Source organism: Streptopelia decaocto (genome assembly GCF_964273445.1).
Source record: "Streptopelia decaocto genome assembly, chromosome: 1".
Taxonomy (NCBI): Eukaryota; Metazoa; Chordata; class Aves; order Columbiformes; family Columbidae; genus Streptopelia; species Streptopelia decaocto.
This window is the reverse complement of record NC_138663.1, coordinates 87,270,666-87,292,046: the sequence shown is the minus strand read 5'-3', so window position 1 is coordinate 87,292,046 and position 21,381 is coordinate 87,270,666. Positions and strand designations below refer to the sequence as shown.

At 37.4% G+C, this 21,381-nt stretch overlaps 1 protein-coding gene across 2 annotated transcripts in view; it reads left to right on the top strand.

Moving 5' to 3' along the window:
* Positions 1-21,381, top strand: part of STXBP5L (syntaxin binding protein 5L) — a gene marked incomplete at both ends in the record, with an annotated part of 197,798 nt that overhangs the window by 137,246 nt on the left and 39,171 nt on the right. Inside the window, 4 exons of one of the 2 annotated variants that reach the window (XM_082043567.1) lie at positions 4,419-4,544; positions 8,681-8,832; positions 10,464-10,535; positions 17,229-17,294. In XM_082043567.1, coding sequence (XP_081899693.1) covers positions 4,419-4,544; positions 8,681-8,832; positions 10,464-10,535; positions 17,229-17,294 — 416 coding nt within the window. The remainder of the gene's footprint in view (positions 1-4,418; positions 4,545-8,680; positions 8,833-10,463; positions 10,536-17,228; positions 17,295-21,381) is intronic. The other variant, XM_082043568.1, reaches the window with a different exon arrangement.

Below are 21,381 nucleotides of genomic sequence, written 5' to 3'. Positions count from 1 at the left end.
ACAGTTCCTTCAGGAAATACCCACCTGCTCCACCATAGGGTCCTCCACAGGCTGCAGTGTGGATATCAGATCCACTGAGGTGCCACCAGCTTGGCTGAGGGGCTCAGCTATGTCCTGCTGTGTGCCTCTGGCAGAGCCAGCTGGAAGCAGCTAGAATGGGGCTGTGTCTGGCACATGGCAGCCCCAAAGAGGCCACCCCTGCAGTCCTCCACCCCCCACTACCAAAAACTTACCACACAACTTATGTACTTCTGTAGTCAGAGAGGGGAAAAGCTGGGAGCAGGTCAGGGTCATGAAGGGTAGAGGACATGTTTATGTCTTGGAGATCCAAGTGAAGATCTCATTCCGCATCCTGAAATGCTTCATGTATTCTGCTGTGATATGTAACTCTATATCCTCATGTATAATAGGTATACTCTGATAAGGTTAGGGAGTTTGAGGAAGCTGCAGGACCTGAGAAAGTTGCAGGATTGTCAAGCACTGGAACAGGCTGTCCAGGGATGTAGTTGAGTCACCATCCCTGGAGGTGTTTAAAATATGTGTAGATGTGGCACTTAGGGACTTGATGATCTCAAAGGTCTTTTCCAACCTAAATGATTCTATGATTGTGAAAGGCATCTACACATCTAAGAATAAACTGTTTAGCCCTTTTACCAGCTACACCAGCTGATGCTTGACTTGCACCAGCTCCTGTTTCTGCTGCTGCTTCTCTTCAGGTTGACATAACCATGTATTAGTTCCAACAAGGGGTCTTGTGCGACCCTGCTACACCATGTGCTTTCTCTGGCTTGGTCAACCCACACTTCAGGAAGCCTCATCCCAACTACTGCCAGCACTGCTTTTTGTATCACATCATTTTTTGGCATGCTAGAGTTGTAGCATGTTGCTGTATCTGTTGCAGACTGTCAACAACCATGGGTAAGAAGGCTTCTGATGCAAGATGGTGAAAGTGATTGCCTTCTTGTCTCTAACCAGGCAGTTATAGTGCTGTTCATCTCCACTATTGACTTACATATTGTCACAATGAGATTCCTTTCTGGTTTGGGTCAAGACTGTGGCTCTTGAGAGCTTTCTTTTTTGCTCTTGCAACTGCAGCAACCCTGAGCATGTAAGGGAAGGGTGGTGGTCCAGACCCCTGGCCTGGAGGTCTGTTCTCACAGCTGGTCCTGGACGGTCAGAAAAGAGGAAGAAGAGGGCAGAAAAAAGCATCCTGCTTGTCGAACTGTGCTGTCGTGTTATTCCTATTCCTGAGCCAAGTGGCTGATTACTGCTCCAGATAAATGGATATGTGAGGTCTGAACAGTGCGACAGGCAGATGAAATAGTGTGCTAAGCCACTGTTAAGGAAATGCATTTAGAAAGACAGATGAGGAATGCCTTCCTCATTAAGTGGTAAATAAGTGTCACTGTTTACTGCAGGGCGACAATAAACCCTGGCAGATGCTCTCTGTTAACTGCACCCCCTGCCAAGGAAAGGTAGTAGGAGGAAAAAGGGAGAGACACTTGCAAGTTGGAAAAAGTTAAAAATGCTTTACTAATGCTACCAGTTAATAAAAAAAAAATAATACAAAATATACAAAACCAATTTTGAATTTCCCGGTATAGCACAGCGTTGCCCATGGTGAAGCTGGTGCTGCTCCAGCAGCTGCAGGGCAGGTACCCAAAAGCCCTGGGCTGGACTCTGCAGTAAACTGAAGCTGGATTCAGGGTTGCAGTGTCTGGAACCAAGGCTCGGATCATAGGCATGACAGGCAGGGTCCTCTTCAGATGCCGGCCATGGTCGAAGAGAGCGAGACCCTTGTGATCTCCCACTTTTATAGGGTGTATGACATGTATGGGATGGAAGGCTTAGCTGGTCAATTTCAGTCACCTGTTCAGTTCGCCCCTCCTTGCAAATACACCTGTCTCATTTATGGGACATGCCAAATTTATCAGTAACCTTGTCTGCCATAGCAATAAGTCTAAACCTGGGTCTCTTCTGCATACCATTGCTACCGTTATTAGCTCCAGACAGTGTCTGAAAAAACATGCAGCCAAATTCGGAAAACTGCAGTTACTTAGAAGAATTTAGCTGAAAGGAAAATTCGCTAAAAGAGAAACTGGTCTTGTTTTCATCAAAGCCAGGACAATAAGGAAAAGATTTGGCAAGGTTAGTGAACCCTCTACAGCAAAAATACAAGCAATACAGCATAAACTGACATTGTTAAACAATTTGAGACAGGGTGCAAATGAATTTTGAAAAGGCAGTTATCAAAGATGTTGTACCAGGTGCAGATGCCCAGGCACTGACAGCGGGGCTGCAGGGCGGCCCCTGTGAGGAGCTGCTGGGGCTGCCCCATGCCGGACACAGCCATTCCAGTAGGCTCCAACCCACCCATCGCAGTGCACGGCTGAGCTCCATGGGCAAAATGGTGGCATCTCTGAGAAAGCCTGTGCAAGAAAGGGCAGAACACTGCACAGCAGCTGTGAGAGAGAGGAGCGACAAAAAGTGTGAGAAACAGCCCTGCAAGGTGAGAGAAAGAGGAGGATGTGCTCCTGGCATCAGAGCAGGGACCCTTCTGCGGCCCATGGAGAGGAGCATGGTGATGCAGGTTGTCACCCTGCAGCCCATGGAGAACCTGCATTGGAAGCAGGAGGTCATAAGGTACTTCCATATCCAGTCTTTTCTCCTGCTCTGTATCAGACCATGAAAATGTGACACATATCGTGCAGTCTTCTGTTCTTCATAATTTCTATCAAAATTAGGAATCTATTTGCTTTATACATTGTCAGATGTGCTAATGGAGTCGTGTTGTTCAGAACTTTTGCCCTGTTGTCATTCCATGGTTACCTTTTGCTTCATTTTACTTCAGTTTTCTGCATCTATCTTTAATTTTCCAAGATTGCCAGTAGCCCTTTTTGTCACCAAGGCCTCCATCCCGACAGATGCAGTCAGTGTAGCTACAAAAAAACTGATAACCCTGGTTATTTAATTATAAGCTTGAATATCCTCTCTTGAGGGAAGTGCTTGGTTACTTACTTGCTTCTGAACAGAAATTTGTTGGATTCTTTTCCAATCTGATCCATCATCTTTTCACGTGTATGGGCCAGGGCTGCTTGGAAAGCTTGCTGAGTCACATTATAGTCATGTTCAGGAGACAGTCTGCATCATCAGAGTCATCGAAGATCTCTTCTGTAAGATACGGTACACAGGATAATACTGCTTATTTATGGTAGAGATATATGTATAGAGACGTGCTTACAGCAGAAAGAAATATTTTGTGCCAAAAACTGCAGTTCTTCAGAATGTGTTGTCAATATGGCTATATTAACTAGCTGCTCTCCTTCTTCTCCTGATTCTTGGTCTTTTGGTACTATTTTTCACAGGGACAGAGGATTTTACATGATAGACTGCTTTATTATGTATGTGTGAAGAGGGACACAATATAAGCAGTCTCACCTTTTATTTCTACAGTAAAAATGCATTGGCTAGTAGGCTTTATGTATAAATTATAATACTACCTACAGTGTGAATGTACAAATGAATAATATGATTACCTCAAAGTATTGCTAGTATTGCATAATATCTTCTTTCAGTGTATCATCACATTAAGTTCTACCAGTAAAGAACACACATGTAGTGGTCATACGTAAGTGTTCAGCTCTTGCACTCCCCTTTGATATGTGCACCTTCACTACCTGCTTTGCAAGTCACTGAACTTGCCGTAACAGAATATGAAAAGGTGTTAATAATCATATCAGATTTATGTAGCAATCATTCATTCATTCATGAAGACTAGATCACATATTAGGTAATTATACTCCTAAGAAGAAAATAGTACTTGTTTGTACTAGATGAACAAATAGAATCAAGTGCAGAAGTTTTGAATATATAGCGGTGAGGATCACTACAGAAAGATATCTTCTCTTGCCTCTTTGCCTTTTTCTGTTGTGATTTACTTCAGAGCATGAAAGCTCAAAAAATACAGAAATGTCCTGTTTCAAAGTTTCAGAAGAAAGAATTTTAAGTTTTCCATTCAAGTTGATCATTCATGATGGTTTCTAAGTATGCATTATAAAGCATAAGAAAATATTCTGAAAAAGGAAAATCAAAGCAAAATGATTAAACAAAAATTATTTATATTGAACCCCACCTATATCAGCTCCAGAGTTTCTCTTGTAGGGAATATTGAAGTTTTGGGATTTGTTTCTACAACAGAAATGAAAATCAAAACCTGGAATTCCTCCAAAATGTCCCTCTTCTGATTGGAATGCCTGGTCTCAACGTGCAGGTACATGCACAGTATGCTGCAAGTGCTGGTACTGCTCTGGGCTTATTAAGGGGTTGTGCTTCACTATTATTTTTTGAAGAGAAGTAGTTATTATTCATGGCCCAGTCTGTCTGTTTGTTTGTTCTTATTTTGTACCTTTTCTTCTTAGCGTTAAGACTCGACCTGTGCGAATGCCTCCTGGATACCAAGCAGATCTTGTTATTCAGTTGGTATGGGTGGATGGTGAGCCTCCGCAACAGATTACCAGTCTTGCTGTAAACTCTGCTTATGGACTGTAAGTAACTCAAAATTAAAGTTGCATTGCTTTATTGTTTATTGGACTAAATAATGTATTTTCCAATTATACTTTGAAGTTTCCCACAGGCAATTGAAGTCAGAGTAAGAATAAACTAAAGGTGCTATAACCCAGATTCTTGGAGAAAAATTATTTGAACTCATATAAAGATTGTGATATGAGATGTTAAACTGCCATCCTTGCCAATATTTCTACTATTCCCATTTAAAAGACTGAATCTTCTCATATTATTTTGTCCATCCTTTCAAATAAAATCTATATGCCCTTCAAATCTGTAATTTTTAGTTATTTCGAAAAGATCACCAAGGTGAAATACATTTAATAGAAAATAGTTATGTGATTAAGTGTTAAACGTCATTTATCATGACATCATATCTTAGCTGGAACAGCATTTTTATGTCTGTGCTAATCTGTGTTTGCAAGAGAACCAGAGACTTGAAATTAAAAAATGAATAACATTGAAATACTAAATTCTTTATGGAAATGCAAGTGAGCATATCTGTGTGTATTTTTTTCCTCAGGTTCAATTTATTTGCTAGTTTTTAATGTTTTCTCTCACTCAGAGTCACCCACATATGTTAAAATGTTTTTTGCTGTGGAAGGTGTACTCCAGTAAAAATTTTAGGCTGTAATGGTCGTTAGGTGTTTTACTCATTCTGACTTTCAGTTGACTCTCTTCAGACACTTCAGAAATTTCATGCAGAGCCTTTACATTTGTTCAAAAATATTGCTATTTGGGGGCTGTTTTGTCAGGTCTTTGGCCTGAATTTCCAGACAGTTTCCTGTTAATGAACTCAATAAGTTTCTTTTGTTTTACCGTAGCCGGACTCATTTGTCATCTGTGCAAATTGTTGGGTTTTGCCTAATTTGCTCCCTTGCAGGCCTCAGGCCTCAAGGCAGCATCTGAATTCAGGAATAATTACACCATTCTCTTACTTGTAAACTACTCTGACAGCTTGCAGTTCTCATAGTACTCACAGTGGTTTCCTGAACATACCTGATTCAATCAAATGCTTTACATCGTTTCCTTTGCTAGGAGCAGTAATAGTTTACAGGGCAGCTTCCTTTAAAAGAGCATATACTAAGTACATGAGTGTTTTGCAAATAAATGCGGATATCAGTAAACAAGCCCAATACCCTAAATTTAACTCTCTTACAAAAGCTGCCAAAAAAGGCATATTTCTTTAAATTTATTTGATTTCTGAAACTATATATGACAAATAATATGAACTTAAGTGTCTGTGATGTTACTGCAATCATCAAACACGATTAAAGATATAAAAAAAAAAAATATCCCCAGCAAATATAAAATACTTCAGACATTGTGACACTTTATTTAATGTATTTACTTTTAACAGTACCATGCTACAAATTAGAAGTATTAACACCTGTTTTATTTCTTTTGAAATTAATCATCAAAAAACTTCTGTATGTTATGGAAGTAGACAAGAAAAATTTACAAAATGCTTCAATTACAACTGAAGATCTACAAGGTTAAAAACAAATAATAAGTTTATTTTAAAGTGTGTTCTGTTGGAATGAAAGCATTCTCTGACAATTTATTACAAGCCCATGCAGTAAAAATTTTCAGCCATTGTACATATTAATTGTCAAGAAATGTCTGAGGAGGATTTTATGATATTTCTGTGAAAGATACCCACAGAACAGAACATCTCCAAGCAACTAATTCTACTCATCACTCAAAATAGAGAAATTGTACTTTTTTTGTATTTGATTTTATAAAGACTCGAATGTTAGCAATTTATTTTAAGCCTTGATAATAATAAAGTCTGTTTAGATTTTCTTGTCATTCCTCAGAAGTATTACAGTATTAATGAGCAATTTCTGGGGGTTTTTTGTATTTTTTTTAGGGATAAAAAGTATTATCTCGATGCTTGTCTGTGAACTGACAGTAGTTCAGAAAAATGCAGACAAGGAAGTAATGATCCATTTTGTTGTTTTGTTGACCAGAGTAAATGGTCACTAGCTCTTCTTTTGACATGTTTTCCAGAATTAATAAATCTGAGATTCATCATTTTCAATATGCAGATGGCTATAATTGTTTTTGCCTAATTCATCAACAGATGAAATTGACAGATTAGTTTTATTCATTTATTTTTCTTCTCCACCTAGAACACAGGGATTTATGAACACAGGAATTGCTGTCACACTTTATACTAGTAATCTTTTTTTACTTCAAAATAGTTTCTCTGACAAGACCTATTAACATATGCCTTAAAGCAAAGTACCAGAATACCAAAAACAAATAGCAAAATAATTTTTTACTATTCTTTATCAGTCAATTTGTGTCAAGAAACATGAAGACATGTAAAACTTTGCACAGCATGCTCTTCTGGCAAATGTGACAGAGTTCCATTTTGTCCCAGGAAACTCTCTAAAAATGCTTTTTTCTCATATTAAGCAAAACACACTTGAGAAAATTCTGAAACCGATATTGCTCTACATTCATAAAACATTGAGTTTATTCCTCGGTGTGTGTGTTATGATCTTTCCACATAAGCGCAAAATATTGCTAAATAAAAGTGTATTTATACACACTTTAAGCTGGCATGTATTAGCAGCTGCTTAAGCTACAGACCAGTGGAGAGTCAATGGGTAAAAAAAGACTATGTTCATAACATTTCTATAGATACTGAAGTCAGTGTTAAGTCAAGGGTAGAAAACATAGTGTAGTAACAACCATTGGAATTTGAACCACTGTTGTAGATGGTGCCTTAATTTGCCAGTTTGACAAACAGGAAAAACTCACCTCATTTTCACCCTTTTTCTATTTGCTATGTGGGACCTCCTTTTTATAATGGAAGCAGAGGAAGAAAAGGTACAACAGAGAAAAATCTTTTATCTAGCCTGCTTCCTCTTCATCTCATTACTTCTCTCTTTCCCTGTTGTTTTTCCACACACAAATTTGTATATCTCCTTTAAGATATTTTGGAGCTATATTAAGAAGAGTCAGCTGATAGAAAAGGAGGGACTTCTGTAGAATAATCATCAGTATATAATAGTCCTGCTTAAATGAAGTCTCCAACAATGCAGTACAAGAGTTTTGCATATGGATCCTGTAGATAGTCATATGTTCTGTGAATTTGTTTTACTATTGAATCTTTAAAAGGTTTAATGCTTTAGTGAGATTTTATCTGCTGAGATATACAGGTTTCCCTCTGCCATGGGAAGGTCTTCAGACCTTCTCCCAGGTCTTACATATAAACTTGTTTAGTGTCTTTTTGCCTCTTGCTTTTTCTTAGATAGACATATTGTCTAATTCCTCACCTCAGTTCCTCACCCCTTCCAAGCTGGGGAGAAAGGATAAACAGAAAGTGTTTTTATGGGAGAACAGAACGTGCTGCTGGTCCATTACGACTTCTTCCCTCTTTCTGAAGCTGGTGTCAGAAGGGAATCAGTAGTAGCAATAGAGCAAAATCAGGGTAGAATGCTTCTAAAAGGAGTTTCTAGGCAGCAAAATAAATTAATTGTTCCATCTATTTTTCCTTATAACAAGACTGCAGTTCGGATCTTAGGCAATCTCACACCTCTTGAGAGGTCTTGCCCGTGTTTCAAAGCAGCATCAAAATGTCAGTTATGGAAGCATTTCAGAGGGACAGAGGCTGATTTAGTAGGAATCTGTAATGTAGCCAAGCTGATACACTTGGAATGAAATTTTATAAATATCTTTTAGATTTAGGTATCTTCAAAATAAACTCAAATATATTTCACTTATCATTTATATTTAGATTTTTTATTGTAAATTTATTTGAATTTATATTTGTATTTTATAGATATGCATAGCCACTTTTTAAGATCTATGTCCAGATTTGCAGTCTTAGCTTACATCAGTATTACTAGAATTATATTTAGACATTATTGCAATGTGTTTGGCATAGAAAGTTAATTAAAGTGGGCAGTTTGCTTTCTGGAATGCCAAGTTGGAAACAATTTTATAAATTCAGAATTACAAATCTTAAAGAATTATAAAAGTAACCTTTGAGTGGTTTCTGAAGAGAATTTTTATGCAGAATTCATAATAATGCACAATAGTTATTGCTTGCACCAATTAATTACATGCTACTAATACCTTTGAGGAACATTTCTTTTCTCAGAGTGGCATTTGGAAACTGTAATGGTTTGGCTGTTGTGGACTTTATGCAGAAGATGGTGCTGCTCAGCATGGGAACCCTTGACCTATATGGATCAAGTGATCCATACCAGCGTCAACCCCGTTCACCTCGCAAAAGCAAGCAGTTCGCTGCAGGTAGGAAATAAATTATTGTGGTTATGAGCCTGATATGTTCCTTGATTATTTTTGCCTGTGGCTTTTTAAAGTGCTTTTGAAATGCATGACTATTTGCCGACCAATGGAGTTTCTATAACTTGACAAAAGAAACCTGACATGCTTTAGGTACTGACACTTTCTCAGAAACAAAATGTTTTAAGAAGTTTATTCTTTTGGGATGGAGGTCAGCAAGTAACTTCCTTAGCTGAGTCTCAAAAAATTGTTATGATCAGAGCAGCAAATTGTTTCTCTGGCAGTCACTTGAAGTGTAGTCTGGTTTCAAGAAGTTCATACCAATAGGTGAGACTTCAGTTTAAACTTAATCTTATCTTCCAAGTGTTATTCATTGATATTTGAAGAGGCCGTTGGGTTTGGAGACGTGTAACACCTGAGAGACGTTATGTAGTATAAGTAGCTCAAATTAGCCACTTTGTTAACGAATTGAAGCTCTTGATATAAGCTTACTAAATCAAAATTTTAAAATTTGATGATGATCACATTTGTAAGTCATGGCTATTATTACGCATTGTGTGTTAGGAATATTAGTCCATCACTGCAGCTAAATTTTGCCATACTTTTTGGTTATCTAAAAAACTTATTTGTGTTAGAAAAAAGTCAGAAGATCTATGTTTCTAGCTTTTTACTCTTTGTATTCCATACTAACGTACTAAAGTCAGACACAATAATGAAATGTGTTTTACATAGCTGTGAAATTTTAGAATTAGATTTAAAAAAACTGTTTGAAGGTGTGTTTTAATTCTAACCACAAAATTATAAAAGCAGCAGATTATTGTGGGTTTATGACATCAGCATTTTCATCAGCAGATCCTACACTAAGTCATCAAATCCTATTTCTCCATAGAGTCAATGGAAACTGTTTTTAATTGGGAGCATGTTCGTACTCCAAATAGAAAGTAAAATTTAGAGAACAAAATGTAAGTCTTCAGATCTATTTCCATTCCTGAAAACCATTTATTCCACTTTCTAGGCATTTAATCACGGCAAGCTTAGTTCTCATCTGTGCCAAGTGTTAAAGATGTAAAGTTGGCACAGCTGAGGAGGGAAGAGACAAGCAGCTTTAAGCTACTTGCAGCTTCTCTGTCTTGTTCAGCCAGCCTCACAGCAGCTCCCGAAGTAACTGAGCAGCCAGGCACAAGCGATGTGCTGCAGAGCCCTGTACAAAAGGTGGGGGCAGCTGCTGTAGAAAGAGCTATTGTCAGCACTGTGCCACACAGGATTTCTCTGTGTTGGTGACAATCTTGGCCAGTCCTTCAGGGCAACATTCCAGCTCCGCAGTGTTGCTAGAATGGAGCCCACTGAGGCTGAGTGACCGCTAAGAAGGAAAACGTGCATCTAGATCGCTCATAGAAACTGTGCACCTGAAAAAAAAAAAAAGCCTCAGCTGCTTTCTCACCATCCATCCCACATTCTTTATGCTTTTGATTATTTTTCTTGTTATATCTCCCAATTGGAAGGTAAGCATCTGCTGAAATTTCTTCACCTTGGCTGTTCTAGATGCTGGTTATGATACCACTTCCTTTCACTTTAGACTGTTTTTTCTCTCTTTCCTCTGCCTGCTGCTGATGCTGGTGTACTGGCATGTTCCAAAGACAACTTTTGCATGCGTGGCCTGTCTAACTTTTATCCAGATTTAACGAAACGGATCCGTACTTCCTATCAGAGTAAGTTCTATAAAGGTTAGGCAAATAGCTTTATTGTGATTGGACTATGCCTGACTTAAACCCATGTGTTTCTGCTTTGTAATGTGTTTTTTAAAACACATTCAGCATGCATGCAAACTTATTACATATTGTGATGTCAACCATGCTTAATTTTGACAAATAGCTTTATTATATAGATATTTCCGATCTGTTTTCTTCTTCCGAAAGAGTCAATGAGAAAACCTCAGTGACTCATATGGGGCAGATGGGGCCTTAGTAATGATTTTTCAACAATGTTACATTCTTGATGACAGTGTCTTTCTTTGGTTTAATATTTATTTCAGTGTACATCTACTTATATGAAGCATTTCTTGTTTTGCAATGGCACTGCCTGTTTGTAGTTATTAATTAATTTTTCCCTATTTCCAGAACAGCAATGTGGCTTAAAAGAGTACCAACTGGATTGGGTGCTGTGAAATTTAAAATTTTAATCTTGGTTTGGTAGTTGAATATCTGGCTTTGGGGAAGCATCCCATGCCTCTGATCTTTAATGTGGAATGTAAAGTGGGTATAAAAATACATACATCAAAGAGAGCTATGGAAATTGATGGGTTTAATATCTTTAAATTTTGAATTATACTGATATGCAATTTATATATTAGTATTCATCTGCTGCAGAATATGATGAACAAAGCTATAATTAATTTTGCAAAAATGATTGTTCAACAGATGAGCAGTATGTATCTTAATTAACTGCAGTGCTTATATGTAATTAGGTCTCCAGGATGCCTCTTATTCATCTCTTTTTAAAGCAGTTTTCACAGAACAACTGGATAGGCAATTTTACATTAATTACTCAGTATAGGCCGAATAAAGAAAGAGGTGGCAGTTGGTTTATCATGTCACGTAAATAGAGACTTGTGTAGCTACTGAAATACATTTATACAGTCGCACAAGAAATTCTATTCTGTCTCTCTAGACTGATTACTCAACAACTGATTTCTATGGTTTTATTTCATAATACTTGACGAAAAGTGGCCTGTTTAGCTAAATGACTAGTCCCTTTACAAATCCAGCAAACTGTAAAAAGATTTGGTGTACAGTATCTTAAAGTTCATTAGTTTGGTCTTGCTAATTTCAAGTCTGTAACAGAGAATCTGAGGGACAGGCAGCAGTAAAAGGCTTGGGAGATTTCCCCCACTAAAAAATTAATAAATTTTAAGATAAAAAATGACCAGTATTTTCATTCAAAATGACAAACACAGACTGTAGATTTTTTTCACAGCTGAAAATGTATCAACCCGAAATCAGAGAAGTCCACAAAATCTTTCTGTATATACCGTAACAGAAGAGTACAAGTCTGACTGTTCTGCAAGATCATTAACAGTTTCATTTCTTTCCTCGAAAATTATTTGGTTGTTACTTTTGCCATTCTATGCTTATACAGGAGTGTGTACTGTATGATATGAAAGATACACCAGACAAGAAGATGAAGAGCAGGGCAAGAATGTGTCATAGGCTTTAAAATATCTTACTAAGTCATTCTGAAGTTATGATTTGTTATATGTCTTATCTGAGATGTGAGTTTTAAGAGGAGTATTGAGAATGGATTTAGGATTCTGCTTACAAGTTTATCTCTTCTTGTAAGGGATGATGATGGAAAAAGAAAAATCAATTATTTTTTGAAATGGTGCAGTTGAAGTTGATATTATTAAGGCAAAGCAGAAGCTGTCATGTGATAACATAAGCATTATGGCTAAAGGTTGGAGGGTTATATAAGTGAAAATGGAAGTTAATGGGAAGACATATCAGGAGTTGATTCAATTAAGTAATGAACCAGGAAGATAATTTCACAAGAATCAGTTTGAGAGAATGAGACTTTCAGGCACTGAAGCCAAAGAAGAGATTATCAATCAGCAAGAGGCTTAGACTTTTGTTGGTCAGTTTGGAGGTGATTTGCAGGAAGAAACACTCTAGTTTAGTATCAGCCTGAATCTGAGCATTAAAATATGATGTTCCAAAGATGAAACCAATATTATGGATGACAGTCTCAGGGAAGACAGTGATGCTGTTAGCTGTGTTGAAGTAGCCAAGAGAGAAGACAAAAAATAATAGACATAAAAATAGAGTTCATCTTGGCAATGTTAAGTTCATGTCTGTACACTTGTGAGTACATTTTAGAAAAGGATGGAAGGAATCCAAGTTAGAGATGTGTATTTATGAACCATTAGGGGGTGTGGAATAGATATTTATTTCTCTGTTTATAGGAGAGAACCTCCTGAAATATTGGGACAGAGAGGTAAAGGTAGCATTCATGTTTCAGTCTGGAGAGGGGAAAAAAACAAACCAACCAACCATAAACCAGGGAAAATAAGCAATATTTTGGAGACACAAGGTTTGCCAAAGGAAAGACATAATCAACAATGTCCAAGGGCATCCAATATACAAAGCACAGTGGTGAAAAAATTGTTTTGAAATTTAGCCAATAAATCTATAGAGGCCTTGATAAGAGTAATGTATGCACATGCAAACCAGACTCAAAAACTTCTAGAGTGGACGTAGAGCATTAAGACAGCATGTTCTCTGGTTTGGGAGGTGAAAGTGGGAATTGACAAGCAAGAAGTGAAGAAATCAGAAACGTAACCCATTCTAGGCATACCTAATGGGAGAGACATAATTGTCCTATTGGGGTAAGTAATCTGAGGAAAATAAGAGGCTAAGATGAGGGCTAAGTGGAGAACTGGCGGTAGCTTTCTGGTGTTGATGACCTGTTCCATTTGCTCTAACATCTGCTGGCAGCCACCTTCTTTTGTAGTAAGAGTATGTGCCAAGCCAAATAAAATAAACTCTCTCTGCAGCAGGGCAGAACTATGTTGTTGTTTGCTCATGTTTTTCTTTTTTCTTCAACTGAAATCAAGTTGTACATGTTATTACCTATTGGTAGATAACATATATTCAAATACTAAAACAAGTACATTTACTGCATCTAGAGAGAGAATTTGCAGTAGAATATAAAAATACCAACTTGAAAATTCAATTTGCATTTCCTACTAGAAATTCGTACCATCTGTTGGTAAAACAAGAAAATACATGAGTCTTTATGAAGCATCCAAAAAGTCTGCAAGTTCAAAGGATATTGATCCATGGGAAAATAATTTTCAGAATGAAGACTTTTCAGTGAAAACTCCTTTTTCGACCTTCATGCCAGTCCCTTGAGAGGGTGTGAGCAAAAGTAGCCTTGATCTGACAGCTGGACGACGAAAACTGTGTGTTATGAGTCATTACATATCACTAATTGATACTTTAAATCACACCTGGCAACACAGTAGAAGCTAATATAGGTTGAGTTTTAAGTCCACAGCTATATTCTGAACTAACTGTCATTTCCAAATAATGCATCATATTTAAACATAAAGGGAACATAATGTGATAATTCAGTGTGAAGATAACACTGGGCTTACTTATTGGCTAGCAAATATTTATGATAATTTATTTATAAGCAAAGATGTCATAGCTTTGTGTGCTTTATGTAGATGATCAGTCTAAATCATTTAATCATAGAGATGGAAATTTTAAATTTCAAAAATAATTTGAAATTATGAGTTCATGAAACTTGTTACTCCATGCTAGACAGTACATCTTTTGATGCTTTAATAAAAAGGAAACCGGAATCACAGTTAACTTTGAAAAGTATCCATGGGATATGTCTTTAAAAGTGCTTTAATGACTGATGTGATATATTTACATCTTGCACTATTTTCACGTTTGTGATGTGTTCAAATCAAAGCCTATTTCTTTATATTGTTAATGAAAATACCTTCTCAAAGGTGGTGTTTTACATTGCCAATCTCAGTTATTTGCCTCCAGTTTTGCTGCTATGTTCTTCTTGCTCTACCTGGACTCAATATTTTCTGGTGTATTTTTTTGGCTAAACATACCTAAAATATCTCGGGACACAGACCGGGCCTACTGAACTTCAAAGTGAAAAGTGAAAATACTTTTGGAATCTAGCTTCAGTAGCTGTTGTAGCCTCTCGAAGATTCAACGGAAGCTAAGTTGCATGGAAATACTTATACATGCTAAATTTTTGAAAATATTTAGGTTGGTTTCCTTTAAAACGAAATGACAGTAGAAAATAAGCAGTAGCACAAAGAAAAGCTTGAGAGCTCACTTTCTTATCTCAAAGGGAAACAAAAGACGATATTTAATGGAATCAAAAGTAACATACAAAAAATTGACAAATGTGTGTTTATTCCTTTCAGTGAATGATGATTGTGCAATTCATTGTCATATAACATCTTTAGGATCGATAACTTAATAAGACTAAAAGGGACTTAGGAGACATGGATGGACAATGAGAAGAACTCATTATAATATTTCTAAGCAAAGAAAAATTTATAGCAGGAGAAAATCTGCAAATGCCAGTGCTTAAGCAAATCTAAACATCCAAGATTAAGCCAGTGCCCCTGAGCCAGGCACATTGTAACACTTATTCTTAAAGATGGGGAATTATTGCAGGTTTGTTTTTTTTTTAAAGCATTTTTGGTAGATATTGTTAGAGGCAATAGTGGCTTGACAACAGGTCTAGATTTATAGAGAAGTTAACTTGTTCACTGTTTTTAAGTACAATAACGTGAACTTAATCTTTACTTGTCAAACTCTTGTCAAACATAAAGAACTTGTGGTTTTCTCTTGGGTTTTCAGAACAGTGGTGTGATTTGGTGCATTTCCTGCTTAAGTCAGTGGCACCATAATGTATATTTAGCTGTAATATTGTTTCTGTGAACTCAAAATTCTAAATAGAATAGAAGCAAAATCTGACCTGGCATTTGACATTGTAACTATCACGAATAATAACTCTACAAGGTTTAGAAGAATTTAATTAATCTCAACATCATAACCATAGTGTTAAAATTTTAATAACTCACATACTGCATTTGCAAAAGAAACATTTTAATATTTCCTGTGTTTTATCTGAACAGTACTGGTGACCAAGTGGCAGCAGATTTATTTTAAAACAAGTATCTATTTGAATTTTAGAGATAAGGGTCTCTGAGCCTGAGGGTCTAGAAGCCATAAAAATTAAAACATGTCATGTTGCAGGAGGCATGGTTCCAGATTAAAGCGTTTGGAAAGGTCCTGATAGGATGTTTGACTTCCAGGAGACAGCATACTCAGGGCGTGTATAAACACAGTATCAGTAGGACAGTAATGCACTTCTGAAAGTGGGTTGATTTTCACCAGGCTCTGTGACCTGAGTGCTGTGGTGGCTTGTTGGGCTGTTTGGAGTCCCAAGTAGGCTATACCATGAAGTGTCAAAACTCCCTATAACATAGGAATATGTTACTGATACTGATAGGGGCCGCAGGACACCATGAGATACGTAAAAAGGGCATTTGTCCAGTTCACAGAATGACAAAATGGTTGGATTGGAAGGGACCTCTGGAGATCATCTAGTCCAACCCACCCGCTAAAGAGAAGGAGACTCCACAACATCTCTGGGCAGCCTGTTCCAGGGATCTGGCACCCCCAATGTAAAGAAGTTTTTCCTCATGTTCAGATGGAACCTCCTGTGCTTCAGTGTGTGCCCATTGCCCCTCATCCTATTGCTGGGCACCACTGAAAGGAGTCTGGTCCCATCTTCTTGACATCCACCCTTGAGATATTGATAAGCATTGATGAGATCCCCTCTCAGCCTTCTCTTCTCCAGGCTGAACAAACCCAGCTCTCTCAGTCTCTCTTCATAAGAAAGGTGCTCTAGGCCCCAAATAATCTTTGTAGCCCGCCACTGGACTCCCTCCAGTAATTCCTTGTCCTTCTTAAGCTGTGGAGCCCAGAACTGCATGCAGTGCTCCAGATGTGGCCTCACCAGGGCAGAGTAGAGGGGGAGAATAAACCTCCCTCAACATGCTGGCCCCCTTCCTAATGCACCCCAGGATACCATGGCAAAGGATAGCACGAGCTCAGACTTCCATAGTATACAAAAAGGCATATTTAAACTTGCACAAGCAACCTGTGCAAGAGATGGATCTTAGTTTGATTACAGAAACAAGCCCAAGCTCAAGCAGTATAAACTAAGATTACTTGTTGCTGCCTTCCATGGTAGACTGCTACAAATGAATTCCTCACAAATATTCAAAATTCTGTGTTATATTCAGACAGCATTATCATTTCCTCTGTGTATCTTAAAATTAGCTATCTTGTGTGAATTAATATAAAAGTTCCTAATAGTGCATAGTAGTAGTGATATTTTTGTATTCACTTTCTTCTTTCACCAGTGCTGTCTTTTTTTTTTCCCTTCCCTCTCCTCTCACCTTGTTTTAAGGTTTCCTCCCTGCATTCTGCAGCAGTTGAAAGCACGGAGTTGTTTCCACATCAGTTTTGACAGGAATGAATGAGTTTGATTCATATCACAGACACTTAAATTTTAAACTATATTTACCTGGTTTTGCACATTAGACACAGTCACACTTTGTCTACACTGAGGCACTCAGAAAACAAATCTGCGGTTTTATTTTATTTTTTTTTTCAAAGCAGACCTAAATCTCTGTACTGACAGCCTGATAACTCCAGTTATCTGAAATAGATATTTCCCCTGCCTTCCACACTGTTCCTTTCTCCAAATTGACTTTAAAGCGCAGAATATCACCAACCAAGAAAGTTGAAGCATGCCCTGTTAGATTGTAACTTAACTTTCTAACTCCATTTTTTCAGGCCTGACTGAACTCAGTGACAGTCCAGTTTCCCTGGAGCTAGAGCGTTGCAAGTCTCCCACTTCAGGTAAAGGTGATTGGCTTCTCTTCCTGCAGTCTGTATAGGCCATTCATGTCATGAATCACTGTGTTTCATTAATACCTAAGAAGTGAAGTGCATAGTTATAGTTCCAAAGAGAAGAAATTACTGGAGAAGTGCTTATTACATAGCACAATAAAATCCTAAGTCTCTTTATTTAAAGATAAGTTAAATGGACATGGTGCATCTTGAGGTGAACAGTATGAAAACATTTGAATTAACAGCATCATGCAGGTATATTCCTATGTCCTACTTGGATTCAGGACTTTTGTTAGAGGCTTGTTTCTCTGGCTTTTTTAAAAGGCTGGCTTCTTTTTTTACAGTAGGTAGTCCTAATAATTTTGTATATGTTATGCATATGTGCACATAGAGAGATTATTTGAAAAATGGCAACATGGAGATGGTAAATTTTAACCATTAGAACCCACCAGTGCCTAAGTTATGTAACTTACAATGGAAACATAAGCTCAACTAAAATATTTGCCCATCAGCTGCTTTGATCCAGCAGTAAAATCTTGGCCATTTAAAAATGTATAAATGTTTCCCATTTTACCCATAGTCCTTCAGAAGGTGAAGTTAATCTTGTTCCTAGAGACTTTTTGTGCAAGTACCTAGTCTGCATTGATTTCATTAATGTGAGTTCACTGTCTTAAAGATTGTTGCTTACAGCTGTTTTCTAGTAGCTGACTTTTAAATGTAATGGAAAATAAGGAAGTAAAGCTGTGATACATTGATTTTGCTTATGGTGTGCATATCACACTTTTTTTTCTTGTAGTTTGGTAAGTAAGTATTGATACATAGCTTTTTTTTTTTTTTCCCCCTAGTTATGTAACAAATTCCCACAAGTATGCTATTCAAATCCTCTGTTATTATTTCACAAATTTGACTTTATTATAACAGGACACATGAATCTTGAGTAGAGGCCACTAATTAGTTATTTACAAAAAGCTGACACTATTAAAAGGATTTCCATGACACATCAAGAATTAAACCGAAACAGCTGTTTTGAAATATGTATTTTCTTGTACTATTTGCAACCCAAATTCTGTAGACATGCAAATATCAAAGTGAAATAGGCTATAATAATATTGGTATAACACTACAAGCTCAAACTCTTGAGCTGGGCTTCAGAAATTCATGATACGGGCTTTAGAATAAAACATTTGATAACTCAGTATAATAAGACTATTTATTCTGTGGATCGTTGGGATTCATCTTTTCAGTCTTCTCTCCAGAAACAAGCTACAAACTCCCTTTTTACTGAAATCTAAGAGATCACTGACTTGGTAAACATATGTGCATATGTTTAGTTTTAAAATGATGAGTGACTGTGACTCCTATAGCACCTTACTTTTTCTGCCCTTAACTTCCATTTTTCATTCTGATATTGATGAAAAATATCTGGTTTGGATAAATTTAAAATAATTTGCTCCGGAATTTATTCTGCTTTTTTGTTTTGAGTATAATTCAGCAGGAAAAAAATAGCATATCTATAAATGTTTCTTATTTTAGCCCTTCAGTGTTGTTTTCCAAGCTATATTTGAATCTCTAAAAGGTGAAATCAAGTGCAATTTTGTAGGCAGTAACTATTACTGGAGTTAACTGATGTTTAAAATAGAAGTTACTTTTCCTGTGACTGATAATAATTATTTTTAATTAATGCAAAATTAAAATTAGTTTGCTTTGGCATACCTGGTCTTAAACTGGGAAAAATCTAGTCTAATCATCTGGAATAACTCACCTCAACATTGCGACCTCCAAGAACTTGGGAGCGGAACTGCCTTGTGCTTTCTAGCACGCACTCTCAGCTGCATCAGCCTTTGTGCTGGCTAACATTTCTTTCTCATAGAACACAACGGACTGATCTGCACAGTTGCAAATTCATCAGGCAGGGTCCTCATGGTTCTGGTCTTGCCTTTGATTTGTTTAAGGTTCATGGCACACAAGCTCCATAATGGAAGTGTACTGTGCTCCTGAGAGTCCCATATCTGTGTTTCTAAAACCAGTGACCACACACCTCTGCTGAAGAGAGGCCCAGACTTCATCCTTCCAAAATTTAGCAGGAACAGTGAGCACGCTTGGCTGCTGAGTCAGGTGATTGAAGTTGCTGCCCAACAAAGGCCCTGCTGGGTCTGATTACACCAACTGACGAGGTTGCGAAGACACAAGGAACAAAGTTTGATTGTGGTTCACAGATGAGGTCAACATCAGTTCTTCACCTGGCAGTGAAGGTCATGCCACTTACTGACCCTGAGTATTCACAGTGCACACACAAAGTGCAAAACTGCTGGAGGCCACTAGTCTATGGGACAAACATTACACACATGACAGCACGCTGGTGAGCAACTTCATCCTCAGTTCCATCAGAAGGGGAATGATTTGAGGACCAATGTTGATGTGCCAACACACCTGCTTGGAGACTCCAAGACAAAGCCTAGGAAGGAACCCTCCAGCACACTGATGCCAATGTAGATGCAAACATTTTTACATCTAAGAGTAACTTAGATTTCAGTTCCTAACAGGCCATAAGAATAGTGTTGATAGAGGCTTCTTGGAGAACTTGAAAAATCTCACACCTCCTCATCTCTTGGTCTGATCCTGAACGTTGCTTATCCTGCCTGAACCACCTCGGTTTCCCTGAAAAATATATTTTGCCTGTAACATCCTACTGCTTGTCAATGTTTTAACCTCTGACTGAGCTTCTGCAGAGACAGCCTAGGTCAACTCAGTAATTCAGCTTTCTTGTTCTTCTTCTGCCCCACCCTAAATCAAAATTAGGCATTTGTGTTCTGTCACTGATGTGAGTGTTGGAGCACTGAGTAAGAGACTCAGTGCTGAAGAATACTCCTTATTTTACATGTAGGGATTGTTTCTAATTCAGTACAAACTTCTTCTATTAAGCAATATTTTAAACTTGTTTCCCAAGACTGTATTTTCAGGTGCTCCTCCTGTACTATTTATGAAAGCATGACTTTACAGACAATGTAATTGAAAAAACAGATTTCTGTTCTGAACACCTTTCAAACTAGAACATGAAGTTAAACCATTTGATGAAAATATTTCCGAAATTCAAAGTGACACACAGGGTAGCAGCAAGTGAAGAAATACCAACCTTGCATTTTAAGAATAGTAGGCAGAGGAGAGGAATCATCTTCCTTAATCACTGGTTATCTTATTTTAGTTCAATTAGCATTTGAATACCATAGTGATGCATTTCCAATACTGTACAGGGAGACAGAAAGTTAATAAAAGCATTTGAAAGCTTCTGCTTATTTGTGAATATCTGAGTGGTAGCTGTTTCTGCTGTAAATAAAATGTATTCCAGGTATAGCGATATATATGGAATAATATTGGTGCAAATTATGAAACAAAAAACTTTAAAAACAAAACCACTTATCTGTATTAAGAATGTTTCATGAGAACAGTGATGCAGTGTGGCATGCCACAGAATGGTATTTGATTTGATTTAAACCCCCTCATATCATATAAAGAACAGCGAAGATTGGGATTTTTCAATACCACCAGAATATTTTATTCTTACTTATGCATGCCATGCCCTTCCAATGAGGAAAGTCGAACTGCATTTTGATTGTTGTTTGTGATTTGAAGGTTAAAAGTTAGGACTTTTTACTGCATTCACCCTAAAATGGCATGTGAGAGCTCAGTAGCTCTGAAACAAAATAAACTCTGAGGCCTTTTAAGCTCTCATAATGTAAGTGGTGCTGCATCTAATGCTGGAGTTAATTACTACATACTGTATTATGGGACAGTGTCCATTCCAGTAAAGTTTACCTTTATTTTTATCATCTCATTGGGAAAATTTACTCGGGGGCTCTTTGGAGTATGTTTTATATAACATACATAACTATATATATGTCCCTTAACTGCTTTAGCCATTTATATGCACCTTCATATTGAAGTGTGTAGTTGAAAATACACTGTGAGCATAAGAAAATGAATCTTTGAGAGGTCATTTAACTTTGTGTAAGATGCAATGGACAGTTTAGACTCCTTTCAGAGACCAGGAGAAAATAATTTCATCAGTCTGTGCATAGGAAAGTGACTTCTCAAATGT